Here is a 25496-nt window from a genome sequence, read left to right as displayed (position 1 = left end):
TAAAATTTATATAGTGTAGGTATGCTACAGAAAATATTTAGAAAATCTCAAAATATTATATATATGTTAATAATAAATTATATTTCAAACAAAATATCAAATTATTTTTAAGCTGTCTAGTGTTCATCCGTCTTGCCTGTGGATACATCGAACTTACTCATATAATAATGATTTATAAATTACTATTAATTGATTAACAATACAATTTTTCAGTTTTTTACCATTTAAATAGTTGTACGAAACCATTAAAATGCAGAGAAAAGGATTATAAGTACCATCTTAGGGTATGTTCAAATTTTATTTAATTTGGGATAATAAATTTAAAATATTAAATTATAAAATAATATATTCAAATTTGAGAACATAAATCTACTGACCAGCTACATGTGGGTCCTTGGGATTAGGAGCTGTTTCGACATAAACTCGTACATGGCCGATACTTGAGCCTTTTGCGTTGCTTGCGTACACTGTGGTGACGTATCGGGTGGACGGTCGCAACCCGGTAATTTTTACAGTAACGTGACCGGTTTGGCCAACGTAACTGGCTTCGACTACATCTGGTCGATCGATCGTGGCAATTGTGCATGCAAAGTGCTGCGGAAGTCCACCACCATATCCGGGTTCACATCGAATTGTGAACCGAGTACTCGTCACATTTACTGGCAAGCAATTTCTAGGTGGATCTGGCCTACCTGTGAACATGGTGTATGATCGCATAATTATTATGTACTAAAACGTCTAAAACTACTTGCAGCATGCTATAATATTAGGATGTATCAATATGCTGTGTTCAAGCAGATAATTTGTCAATTACCGGGTGTTAATAACAGGACAGCTCGTAAAATATTAGTCGCAGATAGGACTGAGGTAACAGGTAAAATAAAAAAAAAAAAATAGTAGACATTTACGATACTCGGCCGTTTCTCCGCTGTAGTATTACGAAAATCAGCTTTTTATGATGCTTTTAAGACAAAGAGTTTATAATATATATTTTTCGAAAAAATCTTTATAAAAATTGCAGTGGAAATTGCTCTTTTATCATTCATCCAAATCTAATCGTGTTAAATGTCTAAACAGTCTCGAATTTAAAGTATCCAATATTTTTTATAATTTTGTAAAATATGCCATTTTTTAAAGAACACCATAATTTATGCATTTTTTTACACAATAATTATAATATAGACTTAAGTAAATATTCATTAAATATGAGAAAATAATAAATTATCAACATAAAGTTTATTATTGTATAAATTAAAAAGGTCATGAAAGAGGGTACTATTCTGCTATACGGTAGGTGTCGAGTGATGGATAAGTTAAATTTTAATTCAATGGTAGGTATATAGTTGTAAACCAAAAACGGTGTTCAACAGAGATAGTCTATACCACTAGGTAAATATATTTAATGATATAATTTCTTGTAATACAACTATTAAAGTAATTTATTTTATTATAAGTAATAATTATATAGTTTGAATGCTTGATGTAATTTTTGCCGAAAACATTGAATTTAAAAATATCATTGTGTGTATAAAATATAGTAATATATACGTGAAAGTTTTATATTTTCATAAATAATGTTTTTGAACTAAAACAAAATAGTGAATATTATTATTCATAATTTAGTTCAAATTTGAGTTTGAAACATCTATAAAAAAAGTAAAACATTTATATATTTTTATATTTTTTGGTTTCAGAATGTACTTTTTATTACATTTTCAAACCTTAGCTATAAAAACTAAAAATTTATGAATTTATAACTTCAAAAAATTTTATAAATTTTCACGATTTTGATGAACTTTTTCAGAATTTGTATAAATTTGGATTTCAAATGTTTAAAAATAACATCAAAAGATTCAAAACATTATATTTAATAATGTGGAAAGAATGTTTATACTCGTATAAACATGTGTTCAACATTTTAAATATCTATAATTATTCATTTAATTATAACAAAACATCAAAAATCATCTGAGTAGAAATAGTTATTTTATGGGTGATAATATGCTGTTGTAAAACTTTAAACTCATTGCATCACTAACCGGGATCTCGACTCTATTTACGGCTCAATAAAATGCATTATTACCGTCAATCTACTCAACAATATTACACAACTCTCCCCTATGTATCATCTAGTATTTAAGTAGTCTTTTTATCATCATTTTTGCATTGTTATACTTCTACGTTATCTACATTTAATATTGTCAAGAGCACCAAATGGTTATTGCTGCGTGGGTTTATTTAAACAATAATAATAATAATAATAAAAAACAATCAAATCTGAAGACTGTTACGCATAATTATTTTGCGGTTGTTGTTATAAAATAAATAATACAAATAATACAAGGATAGTAGAACACTTATCTTTAATAATCTATTTACAAATATTATTACAATTATTTACTGTATGAATATGCATAATATAATTTAAAAATAAAAATAAATATTACAAGCTTATCAATTCTAAAATCCCCTGTCACAAGAATTTATAAAATATAATAAGTTTACATTTCAGCTAATAGAAATTCTACCAGGCGTACAGAATATCAACAATATAATTAAAGGCCATAATTCTTAACTTACAACTATATTTTGGAATCAATCTAGGTACATTTAAAGAAAATAAATCGTTTTTAATGTATTATTATTTAGGTAAAAGTAATTGTTTAAATTTATTGTATTTGGTATTTTTTTTTCTAGAGAAATGTTGGAATGGGTAAGGTAAGCATTTTTTTTTTCATTTTATACTTAAAGTGTCATTTAGAAAACATTCCAATTTGTTCGGCATGCTACACGCGAAAATTCAATTACTGAAACACTACAATTGGTGTTAAAAGAATGAAAAACAAGTAGGTACATTCCAAATATTTAACATTCCTTTAAACCCTTTGATTTTTATTATCTTTGGAAATACATTCTTTTGAAAGTTTTGTAAAGTTCAATTAAAAAAAAAAAATATTAAGAATATAGTATTTTTACAGAATAAGTAGATAAAACACAAGGAAATTTTCCAGTTAGTAGAATCTAGTGGATAAATGAAAAAAAAATAAACTTCTTTATCGACTAAAATAATAAATTGAATTCGATTATATAAAAAGTTGAAAGATTAGGTATCATATTTTTTAAGCTTACGTAATAAAATATAATATACTTTCTGATCAAAATACAATAATAATAACTTGAACACTGAGTATTACTTACACATTATTATTGACAGTTTTCTATTCAGTTATATTTTTACCAATAAATAATACAGATACGATGCTTAAGTTTCAAGAAATCAATCTTAGATTTAGGAAATTTTACGACGAAAAAATGTGTACTAAATATGAATCTCAATCAAATTACAATACTAATTATTAATAAGACGTATAGGACGATTATTAATTTAATAGTTGCTACTTATTATTAAATTAATTATTTAACTACACACACAAATGTACAACTATTATTTCGAACATAAAGTGATAAAACTAAAATGAGTCTTACTATGAACTATTGCCATATAGTTATAGTACTCCTGTGGCCCAGTCTCCTAACCGTATAGACGTTATAATATATGTATATATGAGTTATAACTTTGAATATAAGTTAATATTTAAATAAAGAGTAAATAAGAGAATGGTAGTGAATTGGATAAAAGTATTGACCCTTCAGGGAAATCTGCTAAACTCTGCAAGTAGTTGTACACATATTATATAGTTCTTAGTCTAAAATTAAGTTTTATACTTCAAGTAGGTTAATAGTGATACAATATTGATTTAGGTATTGAGTTTTTGTTTTGTTTTGCTCTTTCGATCTTCCGGGCCATATATTTAATTATATTAATTTTATGGAAATTCTGCTTTAGTTAAGATTTTCAAATTAAAAAGCAATTATTATTCATATTATATCAATGGTTATTTTTATTATATGAGGTTTTTGACAAACATTCACGAATAAGAAAATTTATTTTTATTCTTTATGGTAAATTAGTCATAACGAATCATTAAAGCTTTGGTTTTGTTTTCAACCATGTTGTATAGAGTGTAAAATTTGTAAAAAAAAAATAAAAATGACAAAATTTAAAATTTTATAACGACATTTATATAAATATAATATGGTAAATAATGGTCATGGACTAAGAGTATAGATATAAATTATGTTGCGGGCAGAGTAGACTATCGGACAATGTTTACATTGCCTGATCTATGTATACTTTGCCCTGCGTTTTTAAGCAATACATTAAAAATACTATTTTGGCTGGGCAGGGTTATACTTTGACCTGTTCAAGTTACTTTGCCCGTAGTTAATTGGGTATTGTAACCTAAGCTATAAACAAAACTTACGAATTGAGTAATTTTTTTAAAAAACGTGTTAGACAATTAAGAAAGAGTAGGTTTAGTCAAGAGGATAGGTAGATACAACATTAAAGTCAATTTACTCAATTTAGTATATATTATACTTGGTTGGCATTATTTAGGCATTTTTATATTTATAAAGTAATAGGTATGAGAGTATATAGAACTAATAGTATAATATTATGAAACAATTGTCTGTCAGTACTTTAAATACTATTATGAGCCACGAGGTACCAATATACAGTATGTAAATTAATTGGAAAGTCTGTAATTGGAAAAATAATGCATTCAGATATTGTCGTGCAGTTTTTTCAATTTAATATATGACTTATAGCCTACCTTTTACAATAGTATAAAATAAATGAAAATAGCCATTATGTAAAGTTATTTATTTTTAATACGGAGGAAAACACACAATTTTGAAATCGGTTGAATTTTGAATGAACGATGAAACTTCTATTTCAAAAAAATACAGTATAATGTTATGGTAAAATTGTATAGTTTTGGTAACTATAATGGTATACCCGGGTAATGTCATCATTGCTCGAAAATCTATTTTGCGCGTAATATATTATTTATTATTATTATTACATAGTAATAATATATTTGGATAATATCGAAAAAGTACTTTATTAAATTATAATTTAATAAAATATGTATAAGTATAATAGTGCATACCTAAACTTAAAATTGGTACCGTTCTAAAACCAATGTAATAGTTCCGCATGAATATTTTTGATAATCGTGACTCGATACTATTACGACTGTTATTTTGGTTTTAGTTTATTTAAAAATGCTTATATTATTAAATATGTGGTAAATGTATAGACTGTTGGTTATCTCAACATTTGCTGTAAATATTTAAAAACAAAGTTCTTAGATGTTTGACTTACCTGCTGGAACAATGTGATAGACACAAGGTTGGGATTGAGTTGCTAAAGAGTTGGTTGCCCAGCACAAAAGCGTACCAAAATCTGATACTTTGAACTTAATGATGGACATACTCTTGTCTGAATTAGCTACGTTGATCAATCCAGATACGGAGTTGTTGAAAGCCCAACGGAACGAAGTAGGAATAGGATTGCTGTTGACGTCGCACTTAACCCACGCAGTTTCTCCTTTGTGTGCACCGTATACACGTTGTTGATCAGTTTTACAAGATGGTTCGTCTATAATTTCGTCGTCGATACAGTTTTACAGTTTTTAAATAAATAACTTATAGAGGTGTAGTATATAAGTATTATGTATACATGGATTATACGTGTTTGTGCGAAGTTGGTTATATAAGTAATAAGCATAGGTACATGAAGTATTGAAGTGTACAGTGGTCACTGGACAAGAATTATACCTTATTAATTGGTTGTCATGCTATATATATATATTAATAAATTAAAATTACTTTACTCTAGAATTAAACTATATTCGACTAAATATCTTACAAACATATTATCACATAGTATGAGATACAAGTTTAAATTTAGTATTATCTCAATTATTAGAATGAAAACAAGTACAGGTAATTGGAACTAGATAACTAACTCGTTTTTTAGATGGAAATCGCAATAAATCTATATGACTTATACGTTTAATTAATTACGCATTTTTTTAATAGTACTTAGATAATAATATATATGCAACTATCGTAAGACTTGCAAGTAATAAGTATAAATATATAAATTATATAAATAAGGTTAGGTTATGTTTATTGTATTGTACATGGTAGGTAGGTATATTATATATAATATGTGTGTGTGTGTGGGTAATTAATGAGCTTATTAATTTAGATTTATATCATAATATTGTTGTTAAATTAAAGTTTTGAGTCTTAAATAATATTACTATGTCAACGTATATATTATTTACCCCTTGCAAGATTTAATACAATTAATTATATATAATAATAAATATAATTATATAATATAATATATTATTATATATATATATTTTATTTTATTGCACTTTATATGAGTTAATATTTAATATTTAAATTTTGAACTGTAAACTGTAAAGCCAGTCTAGACCTCTAAATTTTATAGAAATCTGTCTAAAACAGAATTATTTTATGGCTTAATAAACAATAAATACCTATTATTAAATACACATAAAATGGTTTATAGCAAAATTTATTTGTGGTATCGACTACCCAGCAATGGACCCATTTCTATAGTGAATATTCTATGCAAACACATAACAGTAATTCTAGCTTGATATTAATATTTTTATGACCATTGGAATGATAAATTACAATTAATGATTCCTTTAACGTATTAATATAAAAAATTTTATTGTCTGTGTATGTTTTGGAACATTTAAAATTTGTTTTTAGACATAATTTTGGATATGTGACTCGTATTATTTATATGGTGACAATAGGCATGAGGATTAATTAAGGAAATCTGAGTATTAATTAATTTTATAGAAAAAAAGTTACTTATTCATCAAAAGTAAAGCAAAATTAAAATGTTTATAATTAGGTATTTATATCATAACTAAAGTAAAGTATGAAAAAAACATTATATTTTAAATAAATTAAAAACAGAAAATTCCTTTTTGTGTCATTATACTCTTAATAATCCATCATATATTCAAATTAAGTGGAAATTATTTGAAATATTATATGAACTTACATTTAACGTCAAGGTGATAGGCGTCACTTATCGATTTTCCTCTGGCATTTGAGGCTATGCACCGATAACTTCCAGAACCTTTTCGTGTTATTGATTGTAAGACTAATGTTTGATTGCTCACAATTGTCCTTCGGCTTTCGTGCTGTCCGACATTTGATCCCTAAAATAATAATTATTAAAAAAATTACTCAGTTTTCAGGTATTTCAATAAAGAATTATCTATAGTAACGAATATTTTCTTTCTTAGTTTAATGGCTTATCTAACTACAATGTATAGAATCAATTTAAAATATGTGTGAACTGTTATACTGACATTATGATCCCAATCAAGTCTGGTTATGGTCGGTGAAGCGTTGATAGTACATTCGAAGTATACATCTGATCCTTCTTTAATGTTAGACACATTTAGGTTCCTGCCTAAACATATTTGTAGCCTTGGAGGATCTAAGTAAAAATAATTTATAATAAAATATTACATAACACTTATATGGTTATTAATATCATACAATGAACGTTAAGTATTATCTTTTGTTCTTTTGTATCAGCTGGAAAATATATGTTGCTTGCCACGCAGGTTATAACACTTTGATTATCGTCATCAGTTGGTACTAATCTTAGAGTACTCCATGTCATATTATTATTTCCCACCACCTAAAAATTAATTGTAAAATATAATTAGGTAGATAATATTAAGAAGCTAAGCAATTCCTATTTTATGCTGCTAATTTTTATTTGTAATTCAAATATTATGTAAAGTTTAAATTCGAATATTTAATATTTTGATAGAAAGCAAATAAACATTTAAATACAAATAATTTTTTTTCTGGAAAATGTTTTGTTATTTAAATTTATTTTTACGATGTTCATTTTAGAAGTATTTATTATATACAAATTAGTATTTTAAATATTTTATATACCACGAATATATAATAAAAGAACCAATTGAAGTTTTGTTATTAATTAAGAAGTAATAAACTAATAAATCATGTTCATAAACATATTTCGATAAAATTTTAAAACAAAATTTGCGTAATATTTTGCCCAAATATAACTATAATAATTTATTTTTAATAAAAGGATAAAAAAAAAAAGAGAATAAAAAAAAATAAGAAATACTTAATATTTATTTATTTTTACTTTAAATGTCATAAGAATATTGATTATGGTTATACAATCGACTAAACGCAACCCAATTGACACCAACGGACTATTCTATAAATCGGTAAAAATTATTTATGACTTATTTCGGTCGTACATTTTGTTAAATGATTATAATACATAAAAGGAACTAGGTCGAGCCCAAAAGATTGTGGTGACCTTTCAAGAACCAAAAATACTTTGATCTCTTAAAAATGCTTGTATTTTTACACTCGATTGATTCATACATCATGGAAGTATGAAACTATTCAATCGCATATATTTTTACTTGAATTTTATTTTATTAAACAGTACCTATATAATATTTAATCAAAAATAAAGTATAAGGCAAAATGGCAATGCACGTACCTTTATCCTTTTTGTTTCATACTCGATGATCTGTCCATTGTGGTACCATGTGATATTAGCTGCTGGTCTTGAACCATATGAAATGCAATCGAGATTACTTGGCTCTCCTGAGAGAAAAGGGTGTTCAGCTCCTGTGATAGCCACGCTTAATGGCTTCACTGTATAATGTTTAGAAACAAAATTTTATAAGATTCTTTCATGATTGTAACAAGTAAAAACAAATTTTTATTTTATTTTTTGGATAAAGTGTGATGTTTTTAATTGTGGGAATTGGTATTTGAAAACATTATTTTGCATATTATATCATAAGAAAAGTTTTATGTACATAAATCTGTTCACTGATATTGTCATTACTCATTTGTAACATAACTTATAATTGTTTAAATAATATTTTTCTTTATTTTCACTTATTAATCAATGAAAACAATTTAAGCATTTAAAAGTATGGTCTTTAAATATATTTAAAAATTCAAAAAACTTGAAAAGTCCATTAATTTGTAGGTAAATAGACATCATGCTGCTATACAGAGTGCCGAGTATGGAGTGGGTGATTATAATGGATATGTTAAATTTGAATTCAATGTTTTATTATTTTACACAAAAAACGATTCAGACGGTTTGTCAACCTGTATCACTAAATTATGTCATGTTTTCATATGTTTTTTAATATAGTTGTTAAAGTCACTTAATTTACTATTAGTAGTAAGTTGACAACATTTTTGCCAAAAACGTTACGTTTATTTTATTATTGACATATTTTAATTATAATAGTAATAATATTCTAACTTTTATCATATTATGATCATGTTATTAACTTTTGAGTTAATACCTACCGCATTACCGAAAACCAGTGAAGATTGGTTCATGGTAAAAATAGATAATATCTTAAAATCATTCTATATATTTTGAAAATATCAATGCGTTTAGTGAAATTCATAATATATACGTTAAGATTTCAAGTTCACGTGAATAATGTTTTTAAATTATAACAAAATAATTAATATCGTTATTCATCAATAAAATATATAATTTTATCCACATTTAACTTCAAATATTCATAAAAAATAACTGTGATTGTAGAGATGTCCTCAGGATTTGTTATTGGGATTATTATTTGTTTTTGTTTAAATTTGTTAAATTACTGTACACATTTAGTCTTCAAAATTTAATTTCATTGGCAATTTAATATTTTTTTTTTTATCCAAATGAGTTTGGTAGGTAAATACGTGCACGAATAAGTTATTTGACACAAGAGTCTATATTTTTTCAGTTCGATATCTGAAGAAGTTTGTAATATAATATTATAATGTTAATAAATGGTTTCACATTTTATGTCTCGTTTGATAATAGATTATCTCTAGAGACAAGTGTACATATTATATGGTACTTTATTGTTCAATCACATCATTTTCTATGCAGATGTTAAATTGAGAAACGTTACTGTTGTTTCTTTTTTTACAACATTTTTTTCACGTAAATAGACACTAGACAGAGATTCATATAAATTCCCTAAAGAATTTAGTTTTTGAAATTTAAGTAGAAGTTTATATAAAATAAAAGTTTACAATAAAAGTAATAACTTTTTAGTTTGAATAATATACTATATTACACATATTACCATTTGTTTATATATTTCGTATATCCCTAAATATAATATTAAAATTTTATAATATAATATAGAATCCACATGAAGTAACAGGATTTTTCACAAAATAGATAGTCAATAAATGAACTTTGATCATAATAACGAATAAGGTCGTTTTTAGATTTCTTGTAATGGATATACATTTTATTAATTTCATAAAATATAGACCATTATTTAACATTTAAAATTTTGTTATTTAATTCAATGTTTTAATTTACATTACATGAGTAACTTTTGGTAAAATAGCCATCAGGAAATAGCAAACATTGAAGCAATATACATTTTTTTTTATGATTATTACACATACCTTCTGATAAGCTTAAAATAAATAAACCTACCTAGTAAATACGCTAAGCTTTTATTAGATAAACATCTATAATTTAATTGTTTAAAATCAAATATTAATCTCAAAATACACATTTTGTAATCAACATCATTTATATAAATTTAATCAGTATCACCTGAAATAAATTACCAACCAATGAAACATAATTATGAGAATTGTTGTTTTGTACATGTATTACATTGTATATTTATAATTAATCGAACATCACATATTTTAAAGTTATCATGTTTCATGATTGCTATACTTAATAGAGATAAAACAGGAATAATTGTTAAAAAAAATTAATTATATAAAATATAAAGATAAATGTATTTCAGTAGACTCGCGGATTATAATGAAAACTCTAATACGTAAAATATACAGGCGATAAAAGTTAAGTGTAAAAACATTAAGTATTTTTTCTTATACAATTACCTAACTATTACTTTTATTTATTATTGTATTGAGAAATTTATTTGTTCTTTGTGATGGAATTTAGATTAAATATTATAATTATAATAATTACGTATAATCAATGAGAAATAATTAATTTTCGATAAGTTATAAAAATGTGTTTTCATTTATTTTCCATTACTGGCTGTATAAATTCCCAGATTAATAATTTGAATAGAAATATTGTTGAATGTTCGTATTTACATATATTTACCTTATACGATTAGTTTTTCTATAATGAACTTTAATATTGTTGTACTTTGATAGTGTGATTGTGGTTTTATAATAATAACTAGCACATAATTTATAGCCGTTCGCTCAAACTATCAAATTTGATGCGCCATTATTGCGTCAATGCGGTTTGTAGTGAGTATTTACGATTTTATCAATATTTGCTAAAATAATATTAATCAACATATCCAATATCTATACTGTTAAACACGTACAATAAGGACAGTTTATAAGTTTTATAATTTGTTCAGAAAGGTTATATTTTTGGTAACAATAGAGCAATGTACATTACTATATTAAGTTTAAATCGTGGTTCTTATTAATTATATTGCTTTTAAAATATTGTCTAAAGAAATATTTTGTATTTTATCAGAATTAAAATAAAGAACATGCAAATAATCAAAAATTATTATTATTATTATTATTATTGTAGGTCTACAGACTCGTCAACACAGAATATTTTACCATTACGTCCACTAAAAAAGTTTAGTTAGAACCTAATTATTATCCATTTCATCTAAAATAAGTTTTATGTTCCGCGAAAGCATAAATAATCCCTCAATTTATATACATAAAGAATGGTAGGGGTTTAGTAAGTTATTTCATCCCTACACGTACTTTAAATATACCCTGTTACGGCCTTAGTCTCTGCTGTTAAACTTTTAACATTACTTTGTTTCTTCGTATGATGCATCAACATTTTTAGAAAAATATTTTCTTTTAATTATTAAATTAAAATAAATTAACGGATTATAAATTAAAAGTTTTTATTAAATTCACAAATAGGTAAGGCCGAAGAATAAATTATTATAATTGGGAAAATATTTAACACTTTTGTAGTAAAAACTAAAAAGTTTAAACACAATGTTATAATGATAATATTAAACATTGACAATGATTTTCATCAAAAGTTTAATTCATATAAAACTAACAATCAATAGAGTACCTATGTTCAACGTATGTGTGCATAAGTTATACAAGTTAATTTGCAGATGAGACGTATAAAATACAATTCACGACAATTAATAAATAATTGCTTTTAGTCCTAACTGTATTTACATTTCATCCGTGACATATGAAGTATAGTATTGTTGAAATTATTTTACATTACTCTGGGGAACTTGAATCTTGATAACTTGACTTTTTCCATCGTTTTAATGTTATTAATTTCCTTTAAACTTATAAGTTACCGTCGGTTTTTTGCATTAGTATATCATGGTCAATACTGTCCAACACTAAATATCTGAATTTAATTTAAAATAGACTCAGATACACGTGAATTACGAAGATAATATAATAGACATGATGATTTTGGACTTATTGCATATTAAATTTAAAAAAAAAAACAAGTATATTTTTAAAATCGTTTGATTTAAATGACGTAGATTAGTTATAAATTGTTCACTTACGATAAACATTCATAGTAACTGACGTTGATACTTGAATGGTATTTGGCATGTTGGACGCTTCGCAAATGAGTTCTCTACCGAGATTTTCTCGATGAACATGATCAATTCGTAACACATTGGCCACTGTATTGTCATCGATCTTCATTTCGTACGAACTGTCTATATTTTCTCCTCGTATATTCCACATTAAACGTGGTAAAGGATTTCCTATATACAAATAATGAATAATATACAATATTAAATAATTAATGTTAAAAATGTACAACATTTAATTTGCAATATTCTTAGTTCATTTATAGTTTTTATTACGTAACTAGGTACTATACTTGAATACATTTATGAAATAAATTGACACTCAACACATGTATAGATTAAAAAAAGTTTATAGTGTTTGTGTCGATTAATAATAAATCAATAATAACCGATTTCGGTAAGCACCTTTAATATTGCAGTCGTTTAAACAAATTATGTAGTTGATTTTTAGAGTATATACCTAAATAATACATAAATAGAATGATTTTATTTAACAAATGTACAAACCCCCCAGCTGAGATTATAGTATAGTATAGCCGGTGTTATTAGTATAATTCTAACGTCAAGTAATGTACTTGCAAGTGTGTACAATGAGCTTTGAATGGTTTTCCTTTCAGTGCGGACTAGGGTTTAAAATTTAAATTAACACTTTTATTTTTAAATTTGAGACGGGATTTGATTCGTTCTTGTAATAACTTATAATATAATAAATTATTTATAATTTTATATAATTAAGTAAAATAAACATATTAAAACACATTTATTTGACAGATTTGATGTTATTTTATTATTTACTAAAATGTTGTATAAACTTGTAAGCAATATTAAATATTCATACAATATAATAAATCCACCACTTTTATAATCAAATAACTTATGCATGATGATATGATAATATGATATATAACATTATATACGGGTTTACCAATGTTCACATTTTCAGATATTATGCGTATTTTATTCAGTTAAAATATGTGAGTAGAATAGTACATTTTATTAAATAACGAAACATGCATTATTAAATTATTTTATTTTACCAGTTACATAACTACATTTAATTTAAATTATTAATTAAATATTTAAATACCATTTGTCGTATTTCTATAAATATAGATACAAGTTGAATTTTCCTAGTGGTATTTAAACATATAATTAGACGTATTTAGCATATTATGACATTTTTATTCCATCGACACACAACGATAGAAAGCTGGAAACATTATTTATTTACTAAAATATTATATTATACGCAGTTATTTATGTAGACACAATGCATAAACAGTTCCGATGTCAAGTACTACACAGTTAACATTGAAATTGCATCCTAGAAAATATAATATATTATTCATACATTATTTGAGTGTACCTATGAGACCCAAGTCATAATTCGCAAGTTATAATTATCCGAGGTACAAATTAATGTATGATCGATAGTACGGACGTGTATTTAAAAGACATAAGTATTTTACTAGCGAAAATACATAATATATATTATGATAAAATTATTGAAAGAATAATTGTTTAGAACTAAATCGCTGTTATTTCAGATAAAAGAAAATATTATATTCGTTGTATTTTTAACGTTTTTTTGAGATTCTTAATAATACCTTAATAACAACTAAAACTGTTATATTACTATTTTCATCAACCATCTCAAACCATTTCACAAACTGAATACTTTGAATAAAAAAAAGCAAATTTTTAAACTGCGAATATTATAATCAACGATATAACATTATAAAATATGATTAATAATTATTTCATTTGGAATAATAAAATTAAGTGTAATAAAATACGGTGGTATTATAACAGCAGGGTTCATACAAAATGAAAATGGATAAATATATAAATGATATACCTAACATTGGTAAGTGCGATGTTACTTCTCGCAAATGTCCGATGTCGTATATTTTACTTTCTCCGTATATTTAATTAAAAATGACTAAGAATAATAATTAGGTACTTATTATTTCTGAAAAAAAAACAACTGAAAGAATAATGCTAATATATTATTTGTACCGCGGGAGTTCTGTTTAACCAATTAAATCCGCGATCTTAAAATTTTAGTTATTTTTCTCGATATTTTGCAATTTTGTTACAAAGCATTTTATATTTTTGGTGTTATACGATTAAATGATTATGTTCGATTTTTTAACATAAAATATATTACATTAAATAATTGTATTATTATATTTTGCAGAGAAATTCAATGATGTCTGTGCTTGCATAGGGGCTACCTAGTTAGAAAGTATTTTGGCGGTGTGTTAAAATGCAGATTAAACTGATTAAAAGTATAATAAACAAACCGTAACTACGAACAATGGTTAAGGCTGGCACAATATTGTTATATTTTTGCTTTTATTTCATACGAATAATTATGAACACGTAAAAGCCATGTTCGTGATTTTATATTGAATAATAATTGAAATTAAAATTTTTAAATAGTCTTCAGGCTATTATATTAAACATATATTGTGATTGAGCAATCAACACTTAATGATCTACGATAAATAAATCCTAAATAAATTTCCTTTTTGTATACTCGTACGTTATATTATATTATTATATGGGTTGATTGCCTTAAATGAATGCCAGTGCAATTTTTGTCATTTCTACCGGAAATACATGCGCTACATAGATAGCAGTGCGTTGATATCCTCTCAACACTGATCATTACGAAAATAATTATATTTTTTTAATAATTTAAGATTTGTGTACAATTCAAAAATGTTCTATTGCCTTTATTACTATAATTTATAACTCTTATGTTTTTGATACAATATTAAACAAGTAACAACTATATATATATTTTAATGACAATAACCTTTACATTTTTATAATTTCATAATATCATGAAATAGAAATGAACTCTTGAATACTTATTAATTAGGTTATTATAATTTATAATAATAAAAATTTAAGAGGTTTTTTACGAGCCCCGTTCTAAAAATATACTCATAATATTATTATGCGCAGATACGCGGTGTACGAAATAATCAATAAAGGTTTAATTCTAGTAGTTGTCATAATAAATGTAGGCTTTTTATTTTAATAGACGCAAATATTGAGAAAAAGTGAAATTAAAATTAAATTCACGTTCAGCGCGCGTGCCTTTTATATGTTCTTTTAATAATTATTAGTTAGTATTGACATTATTATTAGTTATTAGCCGTGTTGGTCGTTTGGACCAAACACCAATTTCATACTAACAATATTTATGTGAAGTCGAAACCGTGAAACGACCCCTCAACAAGGAAAGTCAACCCATCGAATACAGATGATGTACATAATTTTCGTTACCTATTAGAAATTAGATTTATTGAGGTTTTCGAACTAGAAAAAGAATATTTTATTTTATATGATATTAATAAATTCAAATATAAATATAAATATATTTTTCAGTAAATATCTCTTAATTATTACAAAGGTGTAAAATAATATTATGCACCAATTTTCTAATATGATAATGTTATATCTATATATTATATTCAGTACTTAACCTAATATTCTTTTAAAATATATATTTATACTAAGCAATCTTGTAATTGTAATCTCAACTTTCGAACAAAACTAAAAACTAAGATGATTTTTGAAATCAGAATTATATTTTAAATTGAATTATTATTATTGTTATAGTGTTGTTGACCCGGATTTGTTATAAGTAATCTAATTGAATTCTTCAAATTCAAATAATTTTGAGATAAACATAATCTATTTTATGCGTATTTAATGAGAACGGATACATTGTAACCACTACACTAGTAATGTTATTACTTATTAGTTATTAATATGTAATAATAGACTCATATTTAATTATTGTTATGCGAAATTACCTTGGTTAATAAAGAGTTTGCGTCCTATAAAATAAAATAAATTATTCTATATTGTAACTATTGCAAAATCACATAATATATTTTTTATATTTTTTTATAATTATTTCCTTTTAGATTCTAAGCAGAGTAAAGTTATAAATGTAACTACTCAAAGCTTAATCAAAATTAATAATTGGAGTATTATTTTTCACTCAAAAAGCATTATTGGACATAAAATTAAACTATAAATTATGATAAAAAGAACATATAATAATATCATTTTAAAATTAATAAATTCTTCGCTACACTTTCAATCTAAAATAGGAAAAACAAGAATTTTTACGCGAAACCACTTTTCACGATTTGAAATCGGACAATAGAGAATTAGAGAATTTTTGTTTAAAAATCTTCACCCCCTCCTCCAACCGCCCCTTAAGGCTTAAATATTGTGCTGCGTATTAAACATTTATAGAAAATGAGACTAGTATTTTTTGTAATATAGGTTTAATATTCACAGTTCTAATAGATTACCGATTAGAATCTAAAAACTTAATGGGTATATAATATATAATATGAGTTTTAATTATGACAAAGAAATTCAGAACTCGACTAGTAAGTTGAAGGTAACTTGCAGTTAAAAATATTTATTGTCATTACGGTCGATAATGTAATACCGTAAATCGTGATGCATGTCGTCGCGGTCGCGGTCGGTGCATAGTTTTCTGACAACGGTTCTCATCGTTACGCTGTTTCTCGGTGTTTTATCTTTACTATTATATTATTAAATTATTAAATTTATCTATAGCCGCCATCTACTGCAGAAAATTTCTTCAGGCGGGTACTATAGAATAATATTGGTAATCTATTTATAAATTTAAAAACTAGTAATTTGAATGACATATACTGTGTAGTAGGTACAATGAAAACAAGACAAGATAACTATCAAAAAGTATGAATTAAAATTTTAAAATTTTAATTTAGTTTTATTTATATTCATTAGGTATACAAAAATTAAAAATGTTCAAGTTTTCTTAAATATGAGGAGTTTTACTCACGTCCACACTTTAGTCTTATTTCTATTAATGCGTTATTTTCAAACACTGGAAATATGGTTTATTATAATAAAAATATAAAATACGAGTACCAATACATTCTCAAATTTCGCATACCTAATAACTGTAATATTTATCAGCTACCGTCATAAACATTTGTCCATGAGTTGCAATGTAACAACCTAACTTTAATTATTATTAAAAAATATCTCTATGCAATTTTAAAACAACATGAATGTCAAATCGTCAAACATTTAAATTTAAAAATAAATTTAATTAAATTAAAACGTATATGAATTTTTTTTAAATATTACGTTCCTAAATATATGAACTATCATCAAAATAATGAAATACAATAAAAAATATTTAACCGAATTTACTAATTAGTTAGCACCAAAGGTAGCTAATAATGGAGTGTAGAGTAACACGCATAATACAAATTCTTCAAACATTCCACGTGAATTTACGATCAGAGGACTATTATGACACTTTACGGTTCTACAAAACTATAAACATACTACGCTATCAAACTTCATTAAAAAAATTTCTAAAATATATACGCTAATATATAAATTTATCATATAGAGTCTATACTATAGACTGAACGTTCATCGATACGACCGGTACACACCAAAAGTAGAGAGGATACTGTTTCCACGACCATAATAATATTACAAGAGTTGATGAAAACTACAGTCGTTGGTCAGTTTTTTTTAAACTTTTTATATAAACTCATGTCGTTTGTGGGTTTTTTTTTTTCATTCAAATGAGTATTAATAAATTTACATCGTCCAAATTTCAATTCAAATAAGCTATGAAATCACTGGGTATTAGCCGTTTTGTATTAATCTTAAAAAAGTGACTTGTTGCTCTGTTTCACTATCAAGCCTGTCCCCTATCCATGTATTATTAAATGAATTTTAATTAGCATAACATAATATAGAAGATAGATCTAAGAATTAGTATTTATCATATAATATTATTGTTCATAATTAATTTAAGTAGGAATAATATTTTGTTTTAAATTTTAATTGGTTTCTAAGGAATCACATGATAGTTTCAGAGAACATTGGTAGTAGATTTATAGATTTATAGAGATAGCTTAGTAATAAGGTACATACGTACATTTTAAGATATAAAAGTGTACATGGACATCAGGAGTCTTTTAAATTTCATTCGATCCATGCTTGGCTCTTCGGTTGTGACAGACATCCTCACAAGTCACAATTAATATAGGTATAGTGGTATATACTAGATTAAATATCATATTAAAGATAAATTAACCTTATGTTACAATTTAGATTAGATAAATAATCACTAACATTAGAACAAAATAATTAAACAATTATTTTTTTTTTTTTTAAAAAGGCTCATTAGAAGCGATTAAAAAGGTGATTGTAACTGTTTAAAAATATCGATTTTGCTGTTGATAAAACTGCATGCTTAAACATTTTGAAATTGTGATAAAAAAAAAAATTGTTAGTTAAAACTAAAGAAACTCGTTTTTTTCGTGTTTTTTTTTTTGAAATTTCATAGCATGATCGACTCATAATCATTAAAAACTACGTGGTCAATGACATAAGTTACATTTTGTATACATTAAACCGATATAAATAGAATGATATTAAGCATATCATAGATATCATAGTGATACCGGTCATTGAACTCAACCCCGTCAAAACATCTCTGCAATTACCATAACTTCAGATAGCAGACAACAGCAATTATAACCAAGGTAAGTGCATTAAATAATTTATACACGTAATATACGTTACACACATAATAATAAACAGTAGTAGAATAATAATACTATACACGCCAAGAATAAAGAGAAGGGAACCACTAAACTTTCTCAATGACCCAAAGTCCCCAAACACTTAAAATATACTCAGGTATCCATATTCTATATTCTAAACCCACCAAGGGTGGCCAAACTTTTTTAAGATTAAGATACGAGAAAATTGCAATTCAGAATGTATTTTTCCTTCGAGAATCGACTCCGGTGGAAAAAAATTATTATTTTACTAATGAAAACAGAAATTATAAGTAGGTATTACACTTTTGTTTCATTCAATCTAGCCTATACCTACCTATTTATTATATTATTCATACTAATATAATACATAAATAGTTAGGTACAAAAAAATAATATTTAAGACTAAATTGATTAGTAATAACAGACATGATACATAAATTATATTTATTATAAAAAACACTTTTTGTTCCAGGAATATATTATTTTCTGTTTATATCCTAAAAATATAGATTTTTATTTTTATCAATGATTATTATTTTTTTAATTAGATAGTCTTTTATTTTATCTACAAATGTTAAAAAAAGTATAAAATAATATTAAAACTGAACATATAAGTTGTTACGCCTTATTAACTTTTTTATATACAGTAAATTCCCGTTACGACGAATACCAATACAACGAAAAATCCCGTTATAACGAGTTATAGAAGTCCCCTGCCGATTATCCCTGATAAAATCAGGGCTTATAAAAAGCTTATTCGAATTTTCGTTACAACGTAATTTCCGTTATAGCGAAAAAAAAATTCGGTCCCCTGAAGTTCGTTGTAACACGATTTTACTGTATATAGTATATACATAGTTATATATTTATTTTATTTTTTGGTAGCCGTTTTTATTTAAAAATGTAGGTACAATCGAAGCTTGAAGCTCATTTAAAACTTCAAGTGTATTTTAAAAAACTTTAAAGACTATATGTCTATATAAATTTATAATTATTTTTTATGTATTAAACTTTAAACTGCAAAAAACATATATTATCTTTAAGCTTACAAAGTTAAATTTAGATTTTTGCAATGTAAACATTTTGAAATTTTGTTAATACTAACATTATATAAAGACGAAATATACTTAGATACAGTATTTTACTTTTAACTACATCATGTATAGGTAAAAATGATTATTAGAAAATGTTTTTTTTTTTAATTATTAACGGTTTTTTAAACCATATTATAGTATATTATAGTAACAATATCATAGTATACAATATGCATCATATAAATATCATGAATTTATGATGCTTTATTTATGTCGTACAATTGTACCAGAACATTAGTATAATTAATATAATGATTACAATTAATTTGATCAATTTTTGCAGGGAAATAGTATACGAAAAATACAAAGTTGTTCGGTCACGAGGACAAGACAAGTGTTCTCTCTTATAACCATTACTTCACACACACACATACACACACACACACACACACACACACACACACACACACACACACACACACACACGCACACCATATAATGATCATTTACACGCAAGTTTGCACTAACTAACTCGATTATCACATATGAAATATTATTGCCTAGGTACATTCAATAGTGGCGTATTTCGGCTGGGGTATTTCGTCTTACATACTTTCCTCATTAGTTTTTTAAACAGTTCGTTAAATAAATAAATTATTATATAACATTATATTATAATATACATGGTAATTGCAGTATCGTCATTTTAAGATAACTGCAGACGGCGACTATATGTAATATTTAGTTGTATTGGTGAAAACGTCGTGTTTTGTCTATTAATAACATTTAAGCATGTACACATTTGAGTGGAAGTTTTAAAAGGAAATTAAAAACACAATAACACATTAGAAAAGAGATTTTACCCCGTGAATAAACGCTTTTATAATAGAAATGTCATTTTACATTTTTTCCGCTTAGGCGTATTATCATTATATTAAATAAAATTTAATTATATTTTATTTCAACATGACGTTTGCGTTGTTTTAAAACAAATGCGTTCATATGTTTACATAAGTTGGTTTCCACAGACATAAACGTGATCATCCGTCCAAGTAAATAAGAAGAGTTTTAACCTGTCGTTGGTATACATTATTGTGAGCTCGTCACTTACACAGATAACATTTCGAGTGTCAGTCGCCGTTGATAAGCTCTCTCAAAAGAAAGCTCTAAAAGTTAATTTTTAAGCATGTAATATTAAACAACATATTAAAATGTCATTGTTTTTATGAATGTATAAGTGGTAAAATAATATGTAATATATTATAATATGTACATGATATAAATACATTTTAGTATAATAATAATTATTAGCACTTTTGAATTAGTAAGAATTCTACTAAAATATTATCATAATTCAAATTCTTTGTTAAAGAAGGGTTCTGTCTCTTAAATGCTATATTATAGGACCGGCCACTAAGTTTCACGCTACGTCACTGCTATTAAATTAAATATATATTTTAATGAACTATTATTGTTATAGCTTATTAAATATGCTTATAGTTACTATGAAATGCGAATTTTTATTTTCACTTCATCACTTTAATATTGTTTTTACTGTATGTAACATTTAGTTTTTAAATACAATTTAACTAATAATTGCCAATTAGGTACCTATATAATAAAATAAATATCGATTATATGACGACAATCATCCATTCAAATAATTATAACATTTACAAGTTTTACATTGGAAATGTATTATTACATTTTTCTTTTCTTCTCTTTGTGTCGATATTTCTACAACCAATATTCAAGTATGTAATTTTGCTATTTATTCTAACATTAAAAAGACACTTACAAAAATAGAAATTATTAAAATAGAAATATACATATATATTATATATATTTACCGAGAAAAGCGTTTATTAGGTATTTAACATCTATACAATATTTGTATAAGTAATAATTAAAGAGAAGTTAAGAAAATGCAACGAAATGATTTTAAAGAAACCTCTCAACACACACATTCATATGGTTAAAATAAGTATTTATACTTTATATCAATGTTTGATATATATTTTTAGCTCATGTTAGTTAATTGTTAAGTTAGATTTTTTTAGATTTTTTTTTTATTTTACCATGTACAATTTAATTATATTTTAGCATGACATTTTTTAAACTTTGCTATTTAATAATACTATGATAAACTTATACTATTTTTATCATTATTACTATAAACTAATCAAGTAAAGTAGAAATATAATGGTTTTTGTAGAAACGATGTGATAAATTCTTATGGGATGATTGTTAGTTTTCAAAGTCAATTCAAGTACAAATTGTAGGTTTTACAGATTATTGGAATTGACTTTGGTTCTTCTGTATTATGTGTCGTTCTATTTCTATAGCTATGTTATCTAATACCTATTGGTTATGTTATTTCATTTTATTTGAAAATATACTTATATTAAAATTTAAATGACACTAGTTTGTCAGTTTTTTTTTTATATTTCTTTACAGTAGATTCAAATTTTTAATATAACATAAACTGACAGATTGCGTAACTACCTAGTTATTTAAAAATTGAATTTTTATATTTTAATTGTTAAGTTTTAGATAATTTAAATCAAATGACTCTCTTATAATGTTATTGTTATAAGTACTAATAACTGTATAATAAAGTCATTTATACACATTTTATAAGAATTAAGTAAAAATAAATTTGGATTGATATTAAGTATACACGAGTACACGGTTGATTTAACGTGTATATTATTTAAAATTATATAACACAATACATATTATTTTAAATTATAGTACATTTAAAAAGTTTTGTATTGGTTTTACATCGATGTTTTTTTATTTAAACTATATATTATTGTAACAGATTTTTTTTTAAACGTTTGAATATTTTAAAAAAATTGTATAGTCTTATGAAAAAAATAACGATTTTCCGAAAATAATTCAAGTTATATATTGAGATTTATTAAAACTATTATGAATAATATCTAGAAAAATCTATTAATTATTTATTTTATTACTTTATATAGGAAACGACACTTTCAAAATATTTAAACCAATTATACGTTATTTATTGGCACATGATATTCTAATTTATTTCATTTTTAGTTTATGATTGATAAAATTTTTATTTCTTGATGTTTTTCTAGAAAATATAATGTAAGGTTTCTCATAAAATTTTGTTTTTAGAGCAGTTATAAAATAAAGTCGCTATATGACTTTAATGAGTATGAAGTTCAAATTTTGATGAATATAATTAAATTAATAACAACATGTTTTTGTAGAATAAATTGTTGACTTACAATTTAAATGAAATATTATAAAATATTAATACAAACTTTTTTTACTAGTCAAAAAATGTATTTAATGATTGAACATTCAAAATTTAAACAAAAAGCTGAATAAGTGCCAAAATATTAATAATGAATATAATATTGATATGTCAACATAATATTAATATAATATGGTGCATAATAATATTATTGTTAATTTAAATATTCATTGACAATTTAAAATACTATAGTTAACAAAAAAACTAAGTAAACTTTACCGAAAACTAGTAATAAATAATAATATTTAAATTTTAACATGAAATTTTTTCTTAGTGTTTTCAATTATTACGAAAAGCACTTTGAATTTTTGCTTTTGACCTTTCCCCCATTAAATATAAATTTCTATCTCAAAAACAACCCTCAAAGTTAAAGGTTGAAATATGTTAACTACTCCAAAAATTTGATGAGGGATGACAGACAAAAAAAAAGTAAAACAGCCATAAATAAAACATTAAAAAATCAAAAATAAACAGGTTGTAAAAAAATCGCTACAAAAAGAGTTGGCTATAAATTACAAATGTATAGATACAAAGTAATTTAGATAATTCATCGTTATGACATAAGACAAAAAAAAATATAATACTTTGTAGCCATTTGTTCTACGTAGTAGCTACGACTATATAATTTGGAATTAAATTTAATAAACATACATATTTATATAAATATAATATTAATAACGATGATATAAGAACTAATAAATAGAGTAAAATAAAAAATAAAATACCATCAAATCTGGCATACATTAAATATTGCTATCGTAATTGGATAGGTATCAAACCACTGAAACCATCGAACCTGGAATCAAACTCGGTAGTCGCTACCCTCTGCACCATTACGATTTACATTTAAGCCTTCTTGACTATCTAATCAGTCGAAAATCCATATCGAAACTCGGTCGCTATAACAATGTTAGCTATAACAACTGTGACGTATCAACTAATAGCAAAGTAAAAATACACTATTCGTTTACATTTAAATGTAAATGTAAATATTTCAATTTGAACAGTTTTTATTAACTTTGAAGTTTATTTCAAATACTTTTGACTAAAAATATATTTAAGAACACACTCATTTTTTTTCTCTGTGTAAAATTGCAGTAAAAAAAAAAAAAATTGGTCTCAAGCTAATTAGTAATAATATCATATTAATTTTGTTGAGATTATCAATATTATTTTTGATATTATTATTTATTAATGAAATAGCACCACTTCAAACACTCTAGAAATACATTGTTTCAGAATAATTCGAAATGTACAACTTATATTTTATACACGAATAGTTTCCTGGATTGTAAGCAAGTGACCAACGCGTGACAGTTATGTGAAACAATACAATGCGGGACGTTTGTCGTTTAAGTCGATCGATATAACAGTGCGCCGAGAGTACAAAACACACTTGACAGGAGAATAAGATAGCCATGTAAAAAATCTCAGTCGTTACTCGTTAGAAAGAATGGTCTCTCAGTAACGTTTTCTAGTTTCATTTTTATAACCAGATAATATATAGATAGATATACATTCATGTTCTATATATAGTGCGGATGTGTACGTGTTCTACCCAAATCAGTGACAAGTTTGTTCAATACTTTCAAATAAATTATATACAAGATATGTGTCCGGTTTTTTTTTTTTTTTTTAATATAAATAATTGAATACATACCATCGTAAGCTTTACACGTGATTTCTAATGCCCCGTTTTCCATGACGGGTGGCAACGTGGAATTCTGAACGACGTTATTCTGGTCATCTAAGATTTCCAGTCTGCTTGGCGGTACTATAATATTGGACAAACGTTTAAAAAATATTATAAAATAACCTTTTATGTATACCGTATACCATATTAAAGTTTATTTATTTTTTATTTATTGTACCGCTATTTTATCGTTATAAAATAGAATAATATTATATACATAATACAATATGCTATGGTTTTTGATGAATTTATTTGGTTATTTATTTAAATATTTGAATAACCACAAATAATAAT

At 24.9% G+C, this 25496-nt stretch overlaps 1 protein-coding gene across 1 annotated transcript in view; it reads right to left on the bottom strand.

Moving 5' to 3' along the window:
* LOC113555891 (nephrin-like) overlaps nucleotides 1–25496 on the bottom strand; it is a 234889-nt gene that overhangs the window by 28981 nt on the left and 180412 nt on the right. Inside the window, exons 5-12 of the mRNA XM_026960497.1 lie at nucleotides 25170–25283; nucleotides 12534–12740; nucleotides 8471–8628; nucleotides 7471–7615; nucleotides 7278–7408; nucleotides 6965–7124; nucleotides 5231–5506; nucleotides 378–692 (exon numbers count right to left, since the gene is read on the bottom strand). Coding sequence (XP_026816298.1) covers nucleotides 378–692; nucleotides 5231–5506; nucleotides 6965–7124; nucleotides 7278–7408; nucleotides 7471–7615; nucleotides 8471–8628; nucleotides 12534–12740; nucleotides 25170–25283 — 1506 coding nt within the window. The remainder of the gene's footprint in view (nucleotides 1–377; nucleotides 693–5230; nucleotides 5507–6964; nucleotides 7125–7277; nucleotides 7409–7470; nucleotides 7616–8470; nucleotides 8629–12533; nucleotides 12741–25169; nucleotides 25284–25496) is intronic.

The sequence above is a fragment of the Rhopalosiphum maidis genome, chromosome 3, assembly GCF_003676215.2.
Source record: "Rhopalosiphum maidis isolate BTI-1 chromosome 3, ASM367621v3, whole genome shotgun sequence".
Classification (NCBI taxonomy): Eukaryota; Metazoa; Arthropoda; class Insecta; order Hemiptera; family Aphididae; genus Rhopalosiphum; species Rhopalosiphum maidis.
The sequence above is the reverse complement of the archived record's forward strand: the minus strand, read 5'-3'. Positions and strand labels throughout refer to the sequence as shown.